Source organism: Tyto alba, unplaced genomic scaffold, assembly GCF_018691265.1.
Source record: "Tyto alba isolate M040663 unplaced genomic scaffold, T.alba_DEE_v4.0 Super-Scaffold_23, whole genome shotgun sequence".
Classification (NCBI taxonomy): Eukaryota; Metazoa; Chordata; class Aves; order Strigiformes; family Tytonidae; genus Tyto; species Tyto alba.
In genome coordinates this window covers 5,637,919-5,658,189 of record NW_024881297.1, presented here as the reverse complement: position 1 = coordinate 5,658,189, position 20,271 = coordinate 5,637,919, and the positions used below count along the sequence as shown (strand labels likewise).

The window sequence follows — 20,271 nt, the reverse complement described above, 5'->3', positions numbered from 1 at the left end:
AGTTGCTCAGCCATCTCCAGGACAGCAGGGCTCCATCATGTCCAACAGTGACTCGGGAAGGCAAATGCCATCACTCTGAATGTCCTCTCATTCCTTCTTCTTCCCCCAGCTTTATATTGCTGAGCACGATGCCATATGGTCTGGGATGTCCCTTGGCTCAGTTGGGGTCAGCTGTCCCAGCTCTGTCCCCTCCCAGCTTCTTGTGCACCCCCAGCCTGCTCACCAGTGGGATGGGGTGAGAAGCAGAATAGGCCCTGACTCTGTGTGAGTACTGCTCCACGATAACATAAACATCTCTGCATTATCAACACTGTTTACAGCACAAATCCCAAACACTACGCCATACCAGCTACTGTGAAGAAAATTAACTCTATCCCAGTCAAGACCAGCATACCACAGGAGACATAAATGTAGTTAGAGATTTTCTGTGACACGATGGGACCTTTTACGAAGAGCCACTTTGTACATGTGATGCATCAAGAACCACAGCATTTAACAATCAACTGAAGGTTTCTTCTTTAGCCAGTGTACAATGTACCAAGACTTTACCATATACAGGTGTAGTTATATATATATATATATATGTATATATCTGTATATGAACCTCATTAACTACAGTGCACACATTCATACCAGTGCACACATTCATACCTATATATAAACAAAACAAACTAGCCTTCCTGGCACTTTGTATGCTTTATCTTAACTTCCCTTTATGTTCAGCTGGAAAGTTCAAATGCAGTTTTGCAGGGGTTACATTCTAGTTATAAAAACCAATATATAAGCAGTGCTCTATCCTCCCCCATCACTTTTTTTTTTTTTTTTTTAAAAAAAAAAAAAAACAACAACACCCAAAAAACCAAACCAAAACCCAAAGAGGTTAAATGAAATATCACCTGAAGCTTTATTTGACCACTAGAAAAAATGAACCATACTGAGCTGTCCATGAAGTTTGCAGTGTATGCTAGTTTTGACAGAAGGGAAGGAAAAAGAGGTTGAAGCATACATGAAATGAGACTTTTTCAACTCAGAAGAACCAGGACTAAGTGCACCTACTGGAAACAACGGTGACATTTCTTATTGGATATGATGATAATGATTTCAAAAGACTTATTTATGAGTCACTAATAAAATCCCAATATGTAGAAAGGACATAATACACAAAGAAAACACAATTTTATGTTCATTCCTGATCTTAATTCAGTCATAAACAGCAACTGTCTGTTCATCCCTGTGATTTAAAAGCAGAAAACTAAGTTCATTTTTGCTTCCCATCTCAGGAAGTGCAGAGATTTCAGTATCTCTGCCTCGTTACTGACATCTGCTGTCCTGTGAACGAATAACAGAAAACCTTCACCAGCCCACTTGTCCCCTCCAACACTCATTCCTGCTTTCTCACTCTGTAACACATACCAGAGTTTGACTGAACAGTATTTGAAGAGATTTGCATTACAGAAAACCACTCAGAAAATGAGGAAAATGCATTACCTCCTTTGTACTGGACACCTTTTCACCAGGAGACAGTAATCGCGCATAGCACTGCAGCCAGCTGGTGACAGTTCTTACCTTCTAATGCGTGGGAAGGGGAGACTCCCAGAGTGATTCACAACACTAACCCACTGAAATTTTTGCCATCTCTTCCCCCGTGTCCAACAGCACCTGCCTGCCATACCACACATTGCTTCAGCGCTAAGCATGGTCCCAGGCCCCAGTCAGACTGCAAGCTTTGCTGCACCAAGCCTCTTCAACTTGGCCGTCATGAACCAAAGTGCACAAGCATCTCTCATATATGTATCTCCAGGCACTTGGGCATAGGATGTATTTTAAGGAAAACACAGTCTTCAGTGGAAAAACTCATTGATGATATTTCTTGTTAGACACAAGTAACACAACGTCTTACTTGCCCACCAGAAGACCTCTCCAGGTGGCCCACTTTCAAAGGAAAGCATCCCACCTTGGATTCTGTGGAGAGTGGGCAAAGCTAGAGATGTTCTGGAAATTGCTGACTGCAGCTATATGGCTTGTAGCATCTCCAGAAGTGTGCTTTTACTGATTAAAGCATGTTGCTATTTACAGACTCCTCAAGGTAACGAGAGATGCGGGGACAGGTGATGACTCTAATGTCCTTGTTAAATTTTATGCTCCAGACTAAATAAATCTGACAGGGACCCTTCTTAAAGCCATTCTCCACAACTAATTCTGATCCATGGGGTTTGTCTTTCAGTGAAAAACATTGTCATAAGCCCTTTCCTACTAAAAAAGATTTAAATCTTTCTCTATATATTGCCTAAATGCAAATAAATGTAAACAAAGTCAAGATAAATACCTCAGATCAGTGTTCCGGGGGAAAAGTTTTTTCTTCCCACTAAAGTAAACTTCAAAATCATCTGTTGTCAGTCTGTGTGCATAATCGATGTATGCAGACACCTCCTGGCGACGAAAATTTAGGTCACGAATGAAGATTATGGACTGGAAAACACAAAGGTGGCCACAAATGAAGAATCGAAATATATGTATGTGCACAGATTTCCGTATAAAAACACACTTAGAAAGTATATAAACATTTTCAACTTTATCTGGGCCAGGCTTCTGTTAGGGGTTCAGGCACTTAAATTACTGAATATTATTGCATATTTTTAACACAAGCGTGGCAGCAGTGCAGTAAATATAAATGCAGTGTCAAGCTACATGCCCTTGTGTATCCCCCATGTCTCCTGCTGCCACTTTGCAAGGGTTTTCCCACAGGTCCTGGGCCATATCTGCTAGCCTCATGCACACAATCCTAAAGTAGTTTAATGCTGTTGGACACCTATTTTTAAACAAGGGTGGGTTTGTTTGGCCATTCCACAATGCTACTGTCTACATACTAATTACTGCACTAAAGTAGGAAGAATGAGACTTAGTGCTATTACTTATCACACAGTTTATTTGGGATACACCTCTACAACCAAAGCAAAACTTGATCAACTTAATATTCACAGCAGATTTTTAGCTTTTCAGAAAGATTACAGACTGGAAACTGGTCACCATACACCTATCTGTTCTGTGCTATGACCAGAGAACAGAGCACTTTGCCAGCTCTCTCTCTCACAAGACAACCGCTGTGCTGTTTCATTCCTAACTTGCAAAAATCTGCTAATTTAAATACAAGAAAACAAACAGCAAAACACAATCCCTGCCTAGAAATAAAGTTGACTAAAGCAGGGTGGATACAACTAGGAGAACAAGTTACCCATTTAGCTGTTGCATCTCCATGTCAGAGCAGAACTGAAGGTGGCATCAAGGTACCTGGAGGACCGAGACACATTCAGCAGCAATTCTGGCTTCAAGGGATTGCTTTCTGCCTTAGGGTTGTAACACTCGGAAAAATATCTCTTTGCAGCCAAGATGCATGTCATGGACAAAGGCTCTGATGGCTTTCTATACTGCTTGCTGCTGGGAAACCCTCTTTCCCATTTACTCCCTAGTCCTTCTCTGTTCCTTTAGCTTTTATTTGCTTTATTTTCTAACCGAACAGAGAATAGGTTGGTAGAAGGCAATTCTTTTTCACACACTACTACAGAAGAAAAAGCAAAAAGAACTAGTAGGATGAGTGTGGACTTGCAAGACAGAACAATTCTTGCATCCTAGGATCTACATAAGAAAAACTAAATGCTGAGTGTAGAGGTTATTAGAGAGGTGAGGTATAACAGTATTTGTTAGCTGTACACGTTTGCTTATACTCAACAGAAATCAAATGATATTTCTTTTTTGAATATGTAGGTAATGGAAACAAGACCACATGGAACTCTTTCAAAAATGTTTTTTATTTTAACAGCAACAGATTTCTAAAGTGTAATGGTTTATCTGGCAAACCTTTCCTATACTCGAGACATGTTACCTTTTCCAGTTTCACATTTAATTCCATCAAAACATATGTTACTTGTTTTGCAATTTTGTACCATCAATGTTGATGATGGGAAAAGCCAGAAGAATCTCCTGCAATACATCTGAGCATCTTGAAATAAGTCTCTTCCCTATCCCCAGCACCCTGATGTTTTGAACAACTGATTGATGTGTCTGGAGAGTGAGGTAAGGGTAGATACAAGGCAATGAGAAAAATAAGACTGTCCCCAGCACAAAGCAAGGCAACTGTATGTTGCACCCGCGTTTAGATACAAGACTAGCTGTATGTGATGCATCTGAAAAAGTGAGTCATCATCCTTCAGAAAAGCTAGTTTTAAATGAGCACCTTGATTTGTGCAGTATGATCTGATCATTTAAAAAAGCTGGCAGATGTTACAGTATTATCTGTGATTCATTTCTAACCATTTATAAGCATTCATTCATTAAACTATCAATCAGCTTGAATTTTCTTAAGTTATTATAAACTTTTAATTGTGTCAAACCTTTTTGACCCTCAGAAGGCCTGAACAAATTTTCACTCTTTCCTCCCAAAACAGTAAAACTGCAAGAGAGACTAAAAATACCATAAAACCCAGGAACAGGAAAACCTTCTCATAAAAGCTTCTTCAATACTCTTCTGATTTGTCTCTAACACAAAAAAATTCTATTGAGCACAGAATTTGTGCTTTACATGCACCTGTGAGTTTACAGGAACTTATATGGTAAAAGCTGGAAAAACTTTAAGATGGTGTTTGAAAGGTATGCTTGCATATAGCTTTTGGGCCTGTCGTGGTTTGAGCCCAGAGAGCAACTGAGCACCACACATTTGTTAACTCAGGCCCTGCCCCCTCAGGAATGGAAAGGAGAAAATGAAGCAAAAGGCTTGGGAATTGAGATAAGCACAGGGAGGAGTGGCTCACCCATTAAGGCCATGGGCAAAAGACAGACTCCTTAGGAGAAGAAAAAGAACATCCATTTAATTCAAACGCTAACAAAGACAACACTTAACAGAGAGTAGGACAGCGTGAAGCATTGCCACATCTTAAAAACACCTTCCCCCCACCCCTCCCTTCTTCCTACATCAGCTTTGCTCCCCTACCCCCACCCCCCCACAGTGGCGCAGGGAATGGGGTGTGCAGTCAGTCCTGCCACTTCTTCCTCCTCAGGAGAAGGACTCCTCACATTCTTCACCTGCTCCAGCGTGAGGTCCCCCTCACTGGAGACAGTCCTCCATAATGGGATGCAGTCGTTCCCCTGCTGCCCCTGTGTGGGTCATCCCTGCTTGTTGCAGTCCTCCCAGCACCAAAATACAACAGCAGAGGCTGCATCTCCCTCAGAGTCCTGGCCTCCTTCAGATGCAGCCACCTGCACCTATGTGGGCTCCTCCTGAGGCTGCAGGTCAGCCTCTGCTCCACTGTGGACCTCCATGGGCTGCAGGGAGGGGCCCCGCCATCTCACCACAGGATACAGGGGTGCTTTGCTCTGGCACACCTCCCCCACTTCCACCTCCTTCCACTGACTTCAGTGTTTGCATAGGCGTCCTTCTTGCAACTCCTCCTCACAACTCCAGCTCCTCCAAGGTTCTCCTTCTTAAATACGTTCTCGCAGAGGCACAGCCACCATCGGTTGGAAGGGACCTACAGCAACCATTTAGTAACATGGAGTTCCTTTTCCCACTTTTCTGGTCAGATGCTAGAGGCATACAGAAGTGGGGTTTCACAAAGGACCAAGAAGTTCTTGTAGTTTCAGTGCAGTAAATACCAGCAGCAATGCCACCTTCAGCACTGGCACGCAGAAGTGTGAGCTTCCTAAAAGTCATGGAGTTGTGTCCAATTGCTTCAGCCATCAATTTGGCCCATAAAAACCTGCAGATCCCCACAGCAAACAACTAGTGGTACTGATGCTTTTGAGAGCCCCTCAGGGAACTCATCTCTCTTGCTGGAGATGAACCCCATATTTTACCAGTCAGGAAACGCATACAAGGACATGTTCCTTAGCTATGTGCAACAGGGACACAAACCAATGGGCTCAGAGAGCCTTAGCTGTATAAAAGGACTGCGATTCACCCAAAAGAACGAGTAATACGTATTTTCTTCTGAAGTTTAGACACTTCTGAAAAACGTGGCTGCTTCATTTGGAGTGAGGTCAGATGTTATGCTCCTTCCAGTATTGATGTTGGAGGAAGCAGTGAGAGAGGTATGCCCAAAGCCAGTGGTCTGAGTAGCATTAACACGTGAGAAGATGGCTACTGAAAAGGCTTTGAGAGCTGCCTCTTACCAGCTACATTTTTTTCCCAATTCACATCCAAGTTCAAGGAATTTACATGAAAAAAACTCTAATGCTTCACTGGTGGCACAAAAGGAGGTTTAAACTCACAGAGAAGGGAGATGTGGCATTTATAGGGGATAAATATAAATCTCTCCATATATTTACATTTGTTTATTACATACTTATATAAATATAACTCTCTCCACAGGGGAGAGGCTGAGGCAATGGATAATGTTCAAGATCGGCAAGCCGTCATTCAGAACAGAATAGGATCCTACATTGCCCTGCCTATCTTTGTCACTTCCATCTCCAGTGATATGTTTTTACAGTAGACAAATATTGTGGGATGCCAATGCTCTAAGTATTGTGAAACCATTTGCATCTGCTGCTTCCTAAAGACAAAAGCAGAACTTTTATAGGGAGCTGCACTTGGCTGTGCTAAACAAAGGGACACCTTCTTCAGCAGTGTATGTATGCAATCCTTGGAAACTAATTCCATTCTGTCATATTTCAAACCAGATTAAAGAAACCTAACAAACTCCTGTGAATAACCGATTAATCCAGACATTTATTGATTTTCTTTACCACATGGAATATTTGTACAGTTCTACTGCCATCACTGTTTGCCTTTTAACGTGCAGCCCTAACAGCGTTCTATTAAGTGTGTTTCTCCCACCCAGCGATCATCAAAATCAACTAAAAATCAGCACTGTCTTCACCTAGTGCAAAATCAGGTCCTATGCTATCAGTTAGAATCATTGGAAGTAGAACAGTTAGATGGGGACAAAAATGAAAGAAAATCAACTTCTGAGTACTTCCATCACAGACAGAAGCTTGAAGCACTGAGGCACTTGATATTGTTTGTGTTCAGTGCTTGCATTTTATTTTTTTTCCCCAACTACTTGAGGTTCAGTTAATTTGGATAATATCTGGGGAATTTTTCTGTACCAAACCTAAACTACAAAACTTTTGAAACTTGTACACTGTGGTACACACTGCTTCCTATGAATCCAGATATTGACAAATACTGTATGTACTGGGTAGGCCTTCTTGTTCATGGCATGCACGTGATCAATCACGAAGATCCACTCCAGCCTCCTGCATGCATTTCCAATTTGAACAGCGACCTCAGTACTGTTTCATCACTCATTCAAAAAACAATGAAAAAAGTATGTGATCTTTGTGTCGTGTTCCAAATCCATGAAAGGAAAAAAGGAAAGCCAGAAAAGCTGTTCAGGCAAGAAAAATACAAACACAGGTTTCCTTTGTCCATCATTTGCAAACACTGCAGATACGATTCCCACATATATTATTGCCATTATATACAGTTGAGGGAGTATAAAAGGATTTTATAAGAGGCATAAATTACATTTACCTCCTGCTGACAGTTTGCTTACACACCGGTAGTGCTAGGCTAGGTAAGAATCTGGTCCATAACTAGACTGCTTTGGGTATTGCATTTTCCTGCGTTTTTAAGTGTATCTTTCAAGCTGTGTTTCAAAGCTACTAAAATCACCTTCTTAAAAGGCAGGATCGTGCAACCATGAAGGCCTTCCACCCTGATCTTTACAAGAAAAAAACTATTCTGTGCACAATTTCCACATCATAACTGAGAAAATATTGCCTACATTGGGGTCTAGTTCCATTTGTGAACTTTTAAGAAAAAAACCAAACACTACCTGCCAATGATTCACTCCTATATATATGTTACCTCATGCATCGAAATATGCTTCCCAAAATTGGTTTTAATTCCCAACAAGACCTTACCGCAGACACTTAAATGCCAGGACTTGCCCATCATTTGGGGTATATTTGTATGCATCGTGAGATAGGTTCAGCATTCATCAAAGACGGAAGATTGGCTTCCACTGACACTGGCTGATCAGACTTGCTGGGTTGGAGGAAAATTTGTTTGCGTTTTTTTCCTGTTTTGTTAACTTTACCCAAAAGAATTACGTTACGCACATTAAGCTAAATCTGCCTCTGAAATATTCCACACCTGAAGGTTCATTTCTCTCTGGTTAGAGCACCAGGGTGGAACCAAAGGACCTGCCAAACACATCACTCTTCTCTGACCCAATCTTCTCCTGAAGGAATTGGTATGAGTACCTGCCCTACATTGCCATAGGGTGGGGGTAGTCTGACCTGTGCTCTTACTGTGCTGCTGAGTAACTCTGCTTATGAAAGAAAAGCTACTGATACAGATAAGCCTTCTGTGGAAGACCTCAAATTTGTGATAATTCCCACGTACCAAAAGGTGTCTTAATTTTTTTCAGACGGTGATGCTGCAAATGAGCTCTCCAGAGCTCAGACCATTTTTCTATGCTGGCAAAGTGTACAGCAAGGGCTAATGCTTATAAGACCAATTAACATCCCAGGGAGGGGGAAAAAGAATAGCTATTTTTCATAGATTAAAAGCTATGGGTGTCAGTTATCTTATGAAAACTTTTAGCTCTTCCCAAACCCTTGCCTTTCTTCTGCCTTTAAAGCAGAACATTACTACTCTGAAAGAAAACATTTTAACATGGGCTTTTCTTTCAGCACCTCCTCAGCACAGTTTATGAGCGCGTCCTACACACTAATTACAGCTGTTTTTTAACTGCATCCAAGGGCTTTGCTGGGCTGGGACCTACAAGATGGCAAATGAACTGGAGTGCGCCATGATTCAGCTTTCTTTGAAATTATGCAATGCAGATGTGTTCAAGTGCAGTGTAGCTGAGGAGAGAGAATATATGGGAGTACAAAGAAACCAGCCCTGCTGTCTGGTGAAACAGTCTCGTAATGTGAGTCCCTTAATAGCATGCCAAACTTCAGGTACATGACAGGAAAGTAAAGACAGACAATATTTAGGAGTCGGTTACTAATTCACTGAGGAAGCTCTTCTCATGTGGACAATATCACAGGTGGGGACCCAGGGGAACACGCACAGTTCGGCTTAAAGGGACAGGCGTAAAATACATTACCAGTTGAAATATATTTTTAATGAGTAGCAATTTATTTTTGTTGTGTAGTGTTTGGCCTTACTTGCCACCTGCAGATCATGTTGCATCTAACAGATACCACTGGGTAACAGTAGTCAGAGAAAGGACCTGACCTCTCTATCTTTAAACCAGATGCTGTTACAGTTTCTGCTTTCCAAGTAGAAATAAATTGCTGACCTGTTCTTTTGGCTAGCTGGGAGTGAAAATAGCATAAAACATAGGCTTACAGGTTGCCACTTACCTTCTGCACAATTTGATTTTGGGTGAAGGGGATGGGGTTCAGCAGAAATATGTTGTCCTCCTAAACCACCACTAAAGCAAGCCTGGAATGTGCTCTGTGCACATTCCTATATTTTCATCTGGAAATACCATTCTCTTACTTATGCTAACTTCAAAATGTTTCTAAAACATGTAACATGTCCGAGATTACTTAATTTTCCTTCTCCTATGCTCAAAAATGCCAAGCAGGCTTTTGGAAAACACACATCTTTTACCTGCCTATTACTGTACAAAAGAACCACCACCAAGGACTTTGAGAGTAAACACAGGATCACAGCAGCCTTTAGTCTGCTTTCTTCTCATCTATCCAAAATAAGCAGGATGTGGTCTAAAGGTAAATGCCAATTAAAAAAAAAAAAAAGAAAAAAAATAATAGAAGCGATACTTAGACATACTCACACCAATATAAAAATTATGTTTGCCTTGGGTTTTTTTTCCTTACTTAAAGTATCTTCATGCTCTGATCATAGGAGTTAGATAGCATCTCTATACCCTTTCCCTGTTCAGCACCTAAATGCTGGATTCCAGCCCCAGACAGCACTGCCTGCTATCACCTGGAACACCAGAGCACACAGAAGTATTCCTGGGTATTTTATTTAGTCAGGAGAAACACAGAGACAAAAAACTGTGCCGTAATATAAAGCAGTATGTGCTGTACCTTGTACCAAATGATAAAACTCTTTGGTGGTTCACAGTGACACAGCTCAGGCTGGTGTAGCAGGAATAACACTGAGAGCAGACCACACAGCTGCTAAAATTATTACTCAAGGCCCAACACCTCGGTTGTCAGATGAGGTGTAGCTTTCACTGGGATAAGCAGATGACTGCTGTACTGAAGGACTTAAGGCTTTTGTTAGTGACTGTCTGTATTCTATGCATTTACATGCCAGGCAAAGGACATGTTCAGGGAAGGTTTTCAAGGCAGAGGCACCTCAGAAAGATCCCTGGAGTGGGGCTGCTCTCACCTGCCAGGTCCTCAAGTCTAGATTCAACCTTAGCCCTTCTGTGCACTGCCTGTACCTTTATTTTTTTCTGTTTTCCCAAAGACCTCTACAGTTTGGGGATGTAAGAAAAGCAGCCCACTTATTACAATAATTTAAATAAGCAATTGAGATATGCAAAATTTGTTTCTCTGTCACTGGGGCTAAATTCTTCAAGAAGTCAGCTGTGAGTGCCCACTATTTTCATCCATCCAGCCGGGCACATTCACATTGATGCCCTAAGAGCAGCCCCTAAACATTCAGACCACAGAGCCTTTGTGCAGACGTGTAAATACCCCGCTGCACTGAACTTCAGCCTGCAGCCAGTACAGCAGCACTGCAGCCCAGGTGCTGCACCGTCGGTGGTGACAGTCCTCGGGGCTGCCCACGTGGTACCGCTCCACAGCAGTGCCCAGGGCACAAGTTGCAGGTCTGCAGCCGCATTTGCCTTGCTTAAGAGTTCCCTGTGTTCCCTGTTGTGGTTCTGGGCATATTTCAGAAACACAGGCACAGAGACGCATACACACAGAGTAACCTAACCAAGCTTCTTTGAACCTGGGAACGAGCACTTGTGGGAAAGAATGGCTGGCCAAGAAGCAGATGTTCTAGCTTTCAACTCTTCAGGAAAAAAAAAAAAAAAAAAAAAAAAAAGAAAAGAAAGAAAATAAGAAAAAAAAAATCTGGTTACCCTTCAGAAGAAGAAATGTTTGCTATGTATGTGAAACATGTGCTTCCCAGTCCCTTACTGTTAAGTGTTCGGCAGCTGCTCCAACTGGAAGAAGCTCTGGGGACTGTGAATTTGCTTATCTGTGTAAACAGGGTGTTGCCTCAGTTTGAAAACAATATTCTGGCTGAGAACAGCATGCTGAAAGTGTGAGTTTAGATTAATTCTCTTAGCATTAAAATAAAGGAGCTTATTAAAAACAGAAATGCACACAGAACCTAAAATTTGCTCAGACAGACATAAAAAGTTGGCGTTAGCAGTGAGAAGGTAGCCACAGCCATTGGGTTCGGTTCATGTGGAACAAGGCACGTTTTCCTGGCAGAGGAGCATTCACTCTCCAGGTCAATGAGGGATAGTTACTGCAGGTAATGCTCTGAGTAGAATGAAAAGACATAAGGAGGAAAGAAGCAGAAGAATAAAGGCAGTTGTTGGTATGTGAGGTGAGGGGGGAGAAAAGAAGTCAAGCAACAAGAAACAAGAACAAAAAGAAAACAAAAAGAAAAGCCAGTGCAGGACCCCACATCCCACCTGAATTCAAGTGTAGGACTGGGGAGAGGGGGTTTGATTTTTAATTGAGACCTATCAAAAAAGAGAACTGCAGATGCTTCCCTGAAACCTTTTTGGGAACCAAAGTTTTCCTTAAAGCTACTACTGATGAACTACAAGCCATTTAGTATATTCAGAAACACAAAGCCAAAAACCGAAAAGCAACTCAGTGCATGAAGAGAGAAAGCTGAGGGAAGAGCACCCAAGAATGCCCAGAAGAGCTGCCATCTCAGCCTGTTGACACTCTCTCGAAGGAATAAAATCTTTTTGAACCACAATCCCCACTAAAGTGCTGGCTGAGAGCACAACTCCACCGCACCTTGCTGTGCACCACAGTAGGACATCACCATATCACCACATCACAACTACCATGATCCCATCAAAGGTGAAATGAAAACCAGTGATTTTCTGGCTGCTCAGGATGACACTTTAAGCCTGCTACAAAAACTGAGTTCCTGTGTGCTGCTTCCAAATCCCTCTGCCAAGCCCCAGCATACAACCTTCCCATGACATCGAGCCGAGAGGGAGGATGAAGTATTTAGGGGATGTTGGGTCATTGCAGCTCCATGTTGTGGGAAGACTGGAGAATAAGTGCAGGATGAGTAGCTACTCCAATGCTACAGCCGTGGATGGCCTTGCAAGGAAAAAGTCCAGAAAAAGAGACTTTAAAGAACAGGAAAAATTTCACAAAAATGGTCCTTTGTTGATCAAAACCTTCCATGACATTTAATTCTGTCAAAATAGCACCCCTGAAACTTATTTTGGTAAAACAAAGTGCCTTGCAGGTAAGTCCATAGTGGAATCTACCAAAATTACTGGATAATTTCACCATTTTCTCAGTATTTGCCCCATTATTGAGCTCTGTTCAAGTTCTGCTTATATTGAACTTTCACCAGTTCTTGTTTTCCTCAGCTAAATGCCTTGATTTTTTAGTTAGGTTTTGGTTTGGTTTGGTTTGGTTTTGGCATTTCAGTGCCAACATTAGTTTAGCACTGAAACAAGACAGAAGGAAAAAAGCACTGCTAGCTTCTCCTCTCATTTCACTTCAAATACATCAGCTCAGAGTGTATTCGATAGTCACATATTTTACTGTCACTAGCAAGCCAGTGGTTCTTGCATGTCAACAAATATAAACATATATATACACACATGCATGTATATTCCAAATCATCATTACAGCTGATGCTATCATAACAACTACTTTGATATGAAACCTCAAGCATCCCCAACAGAAAGGAACAGTCTCAACTCAAGAACCATTCAAAGGAAAGCTAACTGACTTATATCTTTCAACTTTCCTTGAAGTGTCAGAAAAACTGCCTTTATTCCTGGTGCCTGAAGGAAGCCCAGGCAGAAATCCTCCTGAGCAGAGAGTGACAGCAGGCAGTAAAACCCTCCAGCCTGGACTGCTCCAGCCCTGACTGTGTGCAGGTGACCAGAGGCAGACAGAGATGTTAGTAGGACCCAAGGCCATGCAGGAGCCCGTCAAAAGCCACAGCAAGAGCTAGAGAGGCTGAGATAACCCCATTCCAAACAAGCAACAGGTTTGGAAAAGACCCCTGGGCTACTTGTTTTCAACACCAACACCAATTTTTGCAGCTTGTAAGAGCACAGCAATAGCTAAGCCTGGCTGAGTGAGGCAGGAGAGGCATCTTTCCTGGATCAAGACTACCATGGCCACTCAACATGTCCACTTACCCTAGAGAAATGATCGTGTTCTGTACTCTGCCTATGTAAAAACCCAGAGAACTGTATGCTAACAATAAGTGCATCCTACCAACTCTTTACAAGCTCCAGTTCTACGGTCCATCTGTAATGACAATGCACGAAGGCAAAACACCACTTGTTAAAGGGGATTTTCCAGGGGATGGTAAAGGCAGTGTCTTGATCCTGGGAAATCTCTGTCCTTGGGTCACAAAACCAGAAAACTGTCAGACTAAAATCCACCAAAATCTGTTCCTGTCCCTGAAGGGACCAACAATAGATGTTTGCGAAAATACAGAACAACTGGGCAGGTGTGTAACACTGCTTGCTCAACTCGGTGTCCTGAACCCCATCAACCTGCAGCTCAAGCATTCCTTGAACCAGGGGTTTCTAAAACTAGGCTATTAGGTTTTTTTATTAACTCTTCCCTGGGAGCTAGAGGATGTGTTGTGGGTCGGGCAGCAGAAGCTACTGCAAATGTAGCTGAACATATGGTCAGTTCTGAGTTTGCAAAAGGCATCATGGGTTTGCCACTCATCCATGGTATTGTAGGAAATGAATGAATGTGCAGAAAGAAATATAGAAATTCAAGGCATTTTCTTAGCTGATTCACTGAAAATGTACATTTCTATTTAACCTGATAAAATGTCTAAAAGCTGTGTAATTATTAGACAGGTAAACCATTAGATAAACTATCAAAAAATTTCAGCCTGGAAAGTATGTGAGAAGAAATGCAGGATTTTTTTCCAAGAATCTCAATTTTCAAATGTCCGTAAATATTGCCTAAGGGTTTGGGGGTATGGTTTTCTTTTTTTTTTTTTTCAGCTCACGCTCCTGTACCTGCTCCATCAGAAGGGTATCAAAGTATTTTCCCTGGCAAACATCTAATTTTTGAATAAATAAGTAGTGAGGCATGAGAAACTAGAATAATAAGGGTATGCCTTAAAATCAATGAAAGGGGCTGCTCAAAGACTGCCCAAAAATTGTACCAACTGGATTTCCAAGGACAAGCCTGCCCCCGAGACAACAGCAGTGCTGCACAGAGAGCTCCTGTATTCACATCTTGGTCATCCTTGTTCTTCCGCTGATGGAAAGAAAATAAAAAAAAGAAAAAAAGAAAAAAGAAAATCATGTGTTTTCTATTAATTGGCCAAGAAACCTTTCAGGGCCCCAGACCTGTCCTGCTTGACTTTCCCTCCGACCGCGTGTGTCTGGGCAGACACCCAGCCAGGAGAAGTCTCCCCACGGCGCCCGGCCCCGCGGGTCCTGTGGGATGAACAATCCCCCAGTGTTCGGCCTTGCTGCAGGTGTCTCGGGGTGTCAGCTGCCGGCTATTTATTATTGGTTTGCTGCATACAGGGAGGCAGGCCAGGCCATCACTAACCACTCTGTGCAAATGGGTCAGGGAAAGGAAAATAAAGCCTGTGCAGCAGGAACCTTTAAGGGCTGGGGTTTTGTTGGCAAGGCCTGGCCTCGTTCCCCTTTAGGTGCTACTTAAAAATTGCTACTTGTTTGATTTGGAAGCAACTTCACATAGCTGGGGCTGCGCAAGACATGCGTCGCAGGGAAACCAGCTGGAGGCAGGTGTGCTGCTTTTTTATTTCAAGTCGTACCAGAGGAACACTTCCTCTGCCCAGTTCTGAGGGGTTTTCTTCTTAGAAGTCTGTTTAAATAATCTGTTTTCCAGTGGAGAAAAATTACTGTAAAAATAGTAAAAGATTCATTTGCATGTCTTTGAACTTGGGGGGTTTGTTCTGAGTTTTTTTGTTTTCATTTTCTTTTGATGGGGAAAAAAAAAAAAGAGAAAAGACCTCTTACAATTACATGGAAAAATATAAGCAAATAATTTTCCAAATTCCAAATCTTTTCCTATTTTCCACTGACCTAAGAATAAAACACAATCCATGCTGCCCCTTCGGTGCTGATAACGGTTGCAGAACTTCTAGCAGTTACGTTTTTTCTTGGGGGAATTATAAAATGGGGCTCACATGTAGCTTTGGGATTAGACGAATAGCTCAACGTCAGCAAACCAGATGTCCCCGAAGGCTCTGATTAAGACGTGGCCAAGGGAGTGTGCTAGCAGTGCGAACAGAGCGCAGGCACACTGGTCACAGGTCTGGGGACTGCAGCTGAGTGAAGGTCACATAGACAGGCTGTCAGAAACAGCCTGGGAAATTAAATGAGGAAAGCAGATCTCCCTGCTTGCACTGCTGGATGAGCAGAGGCAGCCCGGCCTGAGCACCGCACAGGGCTCTGGCTCGGTGTGCATGACCCAGCAAAGCGACCTGAGCATCCTCCCCTGGACCGGGGCTTTGTCTCACAAGATGTGGAGTCCATCTTGGCCAGCAAATCTACAAAACTCAGCATTATTTTGTTCTCAACAGACACAACCTGTGCTCACCCCAGGATGTCCCACTGCCTTGGCAAACATGATATTTTGACAACCTACAGCTCCAGTCATTGAGGCTAACCACAGGGCCAGGGCTACGCTGGAATCTTGTGCTCTTGGGCAACAATCCCCCTGTGTGATTTACATTAAGAGACTCTGTTATTTAGATTAGTCCTCCCCTAAGGACAACTCACTATGATATCAGAATGTCCTTATTTTGTACCAGATTACCTAGCTGCATGGGAATCAATGAACACCTTAAAAAAGCAACAAGTTGCACAGAATTTAATAGCCTTGCTCTTGAATGGCAAGGACTGAAATGAATACACCACCCGCAGTGCTCCGGGGTCATCTTTACTTCCACAACAACAGCAACTTCAAGGCAGTGATCCTGCTGACACAAGCAAGCATTTGCTTTTCTGAAGTCTCCCCTTACTATTCCTTGGCCTTTAGGTCAGCTGGAAAACAAGCTGTGTTTGGCAGGTACAGAGGGGCTGACTGGTGCTAACATCTACAGCCACCTTCTGCTCCAAAAGGAGCAGAATTAACTCCTTCCTGAATTTATTCACACCAAGGCACAAATGAGCACAGTTTACTAAAACTGATAAACTGTGACTTCTCTTGATGCCAGTTCTGTTGAAACCTAGGAGAGACAAGAGAGGCAAAAGAGAGAGCAAGCAGAAATCAAAAACCACAGGAGGAACAAACATACAAAACCCAAGAGGGCTGAACTCCAGGTACAATGACAGTGGCTTCTAGTAGCTGCTGTGGGGTTCACGAACATTTGCAATGTGATAACATACATGCTTCAACTCTCCTTAAGTTACAAGACCTGAAAGACCACTGCAAAAATTCCTGCCAGATAGAATAAGCATTCATTGATGCCTCAAGGTTTATACGATACTGTTAAAAAACAGCTTTACAGAAGTCAATTAAAACAAAACTAAGACCCCTAGCCCTAGAGACCTGCACAAAAGTGAAAAAGCAGCTCAAACATCCACCAAAGTCCTCAAGCCTCCTCCACAAAGGGAAAAAAAAAAAAAAAAAACTAAAAGGAGAAAGACAGGAAAGGGAGTAAAATCAAAGCAAAGCAAAAGTATCTTGCTTCTAATATATGAAAGTTTAGATGCTTTTGATCCTATAAAAGCCTACTAATTTTTTCCTGTCACCAGGCACAGAAGTGGGTTGGGCTGTTGATTTTTAAATCCTAATTAAATATAGGGTTTGATGTACATCTGCCTATCTCTACATAATCTGCTCAGGGTGCAAGGCTTCTCAAAGGCACCTCTCTGATTCCACTGAGTTTCCCCAACTTGAGGGCAGGTCAAGCCCATTCTGTGCTGCCGGATCCCAAGCCTCGGTCCTGAACACCCGCCTGCAGTGTCTCACTTCCAACCAGGCTTCTTCAAGAGAAGAGAAGGATTTGCAATCCTAACAGTTCTTTTTTGTTTGTTTGTTTTTTGGTAAAGAGTGACCTTCTTAAAACAACCCACCTGTCTAAAGAACACTCTTTCCTGGTATTTGTCAAGGGTATTTGAACAGATTTGACTGTAATGAATGTCATGCCTCCAACCATTGAACTGAACTAGTTGTTCCCAGACTTGCCTTTTTTTTTTTTTTTTTTTCTTTTTTAAAATGCTGTTTACTGAAACATTCATAAAATCCTCTTGGCAGCCTCCGGGCTTGAACCTCAGCTGTATACCCTGTGTGTACTTAACACTGGCACTGCTGGAAGAGACCAGGGAGAATTTTTCAACTTCTGCATCGGATCAGTTACAGATTAATTATCCAACTTCAAGGGAGGGGGACAGGCCAGGGTTCATAAACTCGTGGTTCTGTACAGATGCAGGGCAGTGGTAGGCTCTGAAAGGACTCAGAAGTTTGCAAACTCTTCAGGGTAGGGAGGTTTTACTAACACCTATTGGCAAACTGCAGAAGCTGTTCATGGATTTTTACTAACAAATACCAAATCTAACACCCAGAAAAATGGTACACTGAGCATCTGGCATATTTTCCCTGCTGTTTCCCTTGGGTAGAGGCACCCTGATTCACCTCTGTTCTCAGCAATTGCTGGCATATTCTGATGAAGGCATCTGCAAGCAAAGCTGGCTTTCAGGGAAGTTAATTTCTCTCTTATCATTTCAACTAGTAAGATTTTTAGTTATGTAAAGCCTATATTTAAAAAACATACTTCGGTTACTTTCAACACCACTGAAATTCACCTGCTTCTGTCGCAGAGGAGAGAAACCAACCCATCAGTACAATCAAGCACTAGGATCTGGCCAAAAGGGAGAATCACTTGCAGAGGGTGCAATCACAGTATGAAGAATCAACAGAGAAGACAGAACTGGGATTGTTAAAAAAAAAAAAAAAAAAAAAACAAAAACACAGCCTAAACTGACTGAACACCCCAAAAGCTCATGTTGAAAACAAAAACCAAGGAAAAAAACTGAATACAACCTAATTACTGACTTCTGAAGGTGACAGTCTGACTTCTTAATTGAGCCTGCCAGAGTCCCACTCAACAGATGCCCTTTACCACATTGGTAGGACAGCACATGGCATTAACTGGCAACTAGCACTAGAACTGCACCAGACAAGTAAAAATCTCTCAGCATGCTTTGCACTTAGGTTAAGTCTTCATTTTGAGGTTGAACTGTTCCTTATCCTCTCACCCGTGGTATTTAAATACTACATACCATGAAAATTACATCACAAGCAAAACCTCATACTCCAATCATCTCTGGGTTTGAGTCAAGGCTTGTGAAAATTATCAGAACGATTCCTCTCTGCTGCAGAAATCACGCCAGACTCAGGCACAGACAGTTCTTCTGGCCAAGTGCAGAAATGACACCGCAGGAACTCCATTTTTATCCATCCTTGTGTTTTACACCTGTGGGGTTTTTTTGACAGAGGATTTAATTACTCTAGGTACAACTCCTCATACAGTGAAAGTAAACCAGGCTTCCTCACCAAGCACTGTCTGACTGGTGCAGGGTAATTACTCCCAGTTTAAACACACACTTTACTCCAGCCAGCATGGCAAATCCGTGTGCCCGGTTAACAGTGCAAGCTGAGACAAGGTACAGTCATGCACAGCAGACAGGTTCCATAAAGATGTTAAATCCTGGGGAAGTGTAAAGCATCAAATAGCAGCAGAGACTGGATCAATGCCTACCCACTGAAAACATGTTGCCAAGAGCTAGGTTAACTTAGGGCAGGAGTGAAGTGGGTGCCATGTGCAACAGCAAGGGTTAATTTAAAAAATGTCTTTGTGGCAAAAAATCTGTACAGGCTGGGTAGCACTGCCTAACTTATGCAGGCTTCAGTGGCCAGGGAAAGCTCCCACTTGAGCAGCCCTTTCCCTGTACCCCTGCAGCAAGCATCCCCCAATTTCTCAGTTTTCAGATTGGTTTCACCAAACTCCCACTCCTGCCCAGGCTGGCGCAAATGCCACGTCCCTCCCGCCACACTTGGAAGAATGTCTAGCAAGTACATCTACCAGCAAAAATCACAAGACAGAGATTCCTTCCCATGTAATTACAGGGTGGTGCCACTATACAGATAGCTTCATGCAAGGCTTCAGCAGCCCACAATTAACCAGAAGAATCCTGCAGCAAATGTGGTTGGAAGGAAAAGAAAGAAAGAAAAACAAAACAAAACAAAACAAAAAAACCAACACACCAAAAAACAAACAAACAAACAAACAAACAAACAAACAAACAAAAAAAACAAACAAAAAACCCCAACCCAGGTTTACCCTGAATTTGACAGAACTGCCTATAAATAGCTATAGGGGCTTGTCAAGCACATCTTTGCTTTAATTTCTCCTAAAATATCATGTCAGTGGGATTTAGTCCCACGTGTGTATTTTCTATTGGAAAATAGCCTCCCTAATGCATCTTAAAGATGCCTTGCTGCTCTCTGCCTAGCATCTGGAAGGTATGTACGTGGATTTATAAGGCTTATGTGAAGCATAAGTCAGTGGTTAATCCATTTGATTGTAAATCATGTGACTCTGTATTGTGACCACATTAAAACCCTGCCATCGATAAAAAAAAGGGAAAGCTACAGCTAACCTATAATTTTGGTTGACTGAATCAAGCCTATTCCATGGACTCACACGCATTTGGTCCCAGATCTGTCCTACAAAGGAGATGCTTGACAGTCACATCTTTAATGACTTACACGTGCAGCTCATGGGGCTGACAGGCTAGAGACTTTTCTCCCCTCCATAGCTGACAAAAGAAAAATAGAGAAAACTGAACAGTGGCATCATGAAGGGTACTGAAGTGGGAGAGGGGACCTTTACCACAGTTGCAGCCTTAGGCTAACGATGGAGCATTGCAAATAAGGGTAAGTCTTAAACATCTCTGGCAAGACTTCTGGTGACTTCATGCTCTGAAGGAGGACCAATGTTATACTGAAGGCAAATTTCAAGAAAACACTTTGGCCCACTACTTCCTCTATATGCCAACACCCTCCTGCTTGTCAAACCTGAAGACTTGAAGAGGT

General features: G+C 42.4%; 1 protein-coding gene across 1 annotated transcript in view; it reads right to left on the bottom strand.

Annotated features, from left to right (window-relative positions):
* Positions 1–20,271, bottom strand: part of CFAP299 (cilia and flagella associated protein 299) — a 223,713-nt gene that overhangs the window by 28,275 nt on the left and 175,167 nt on the right. The window contains 1 exon segment of the mRNA XM_032997972.2: positions 2,327–2,469. Coding sequence (XP_032853863.2) covers positions 2,327–2,469 — 143 coding nt within the window.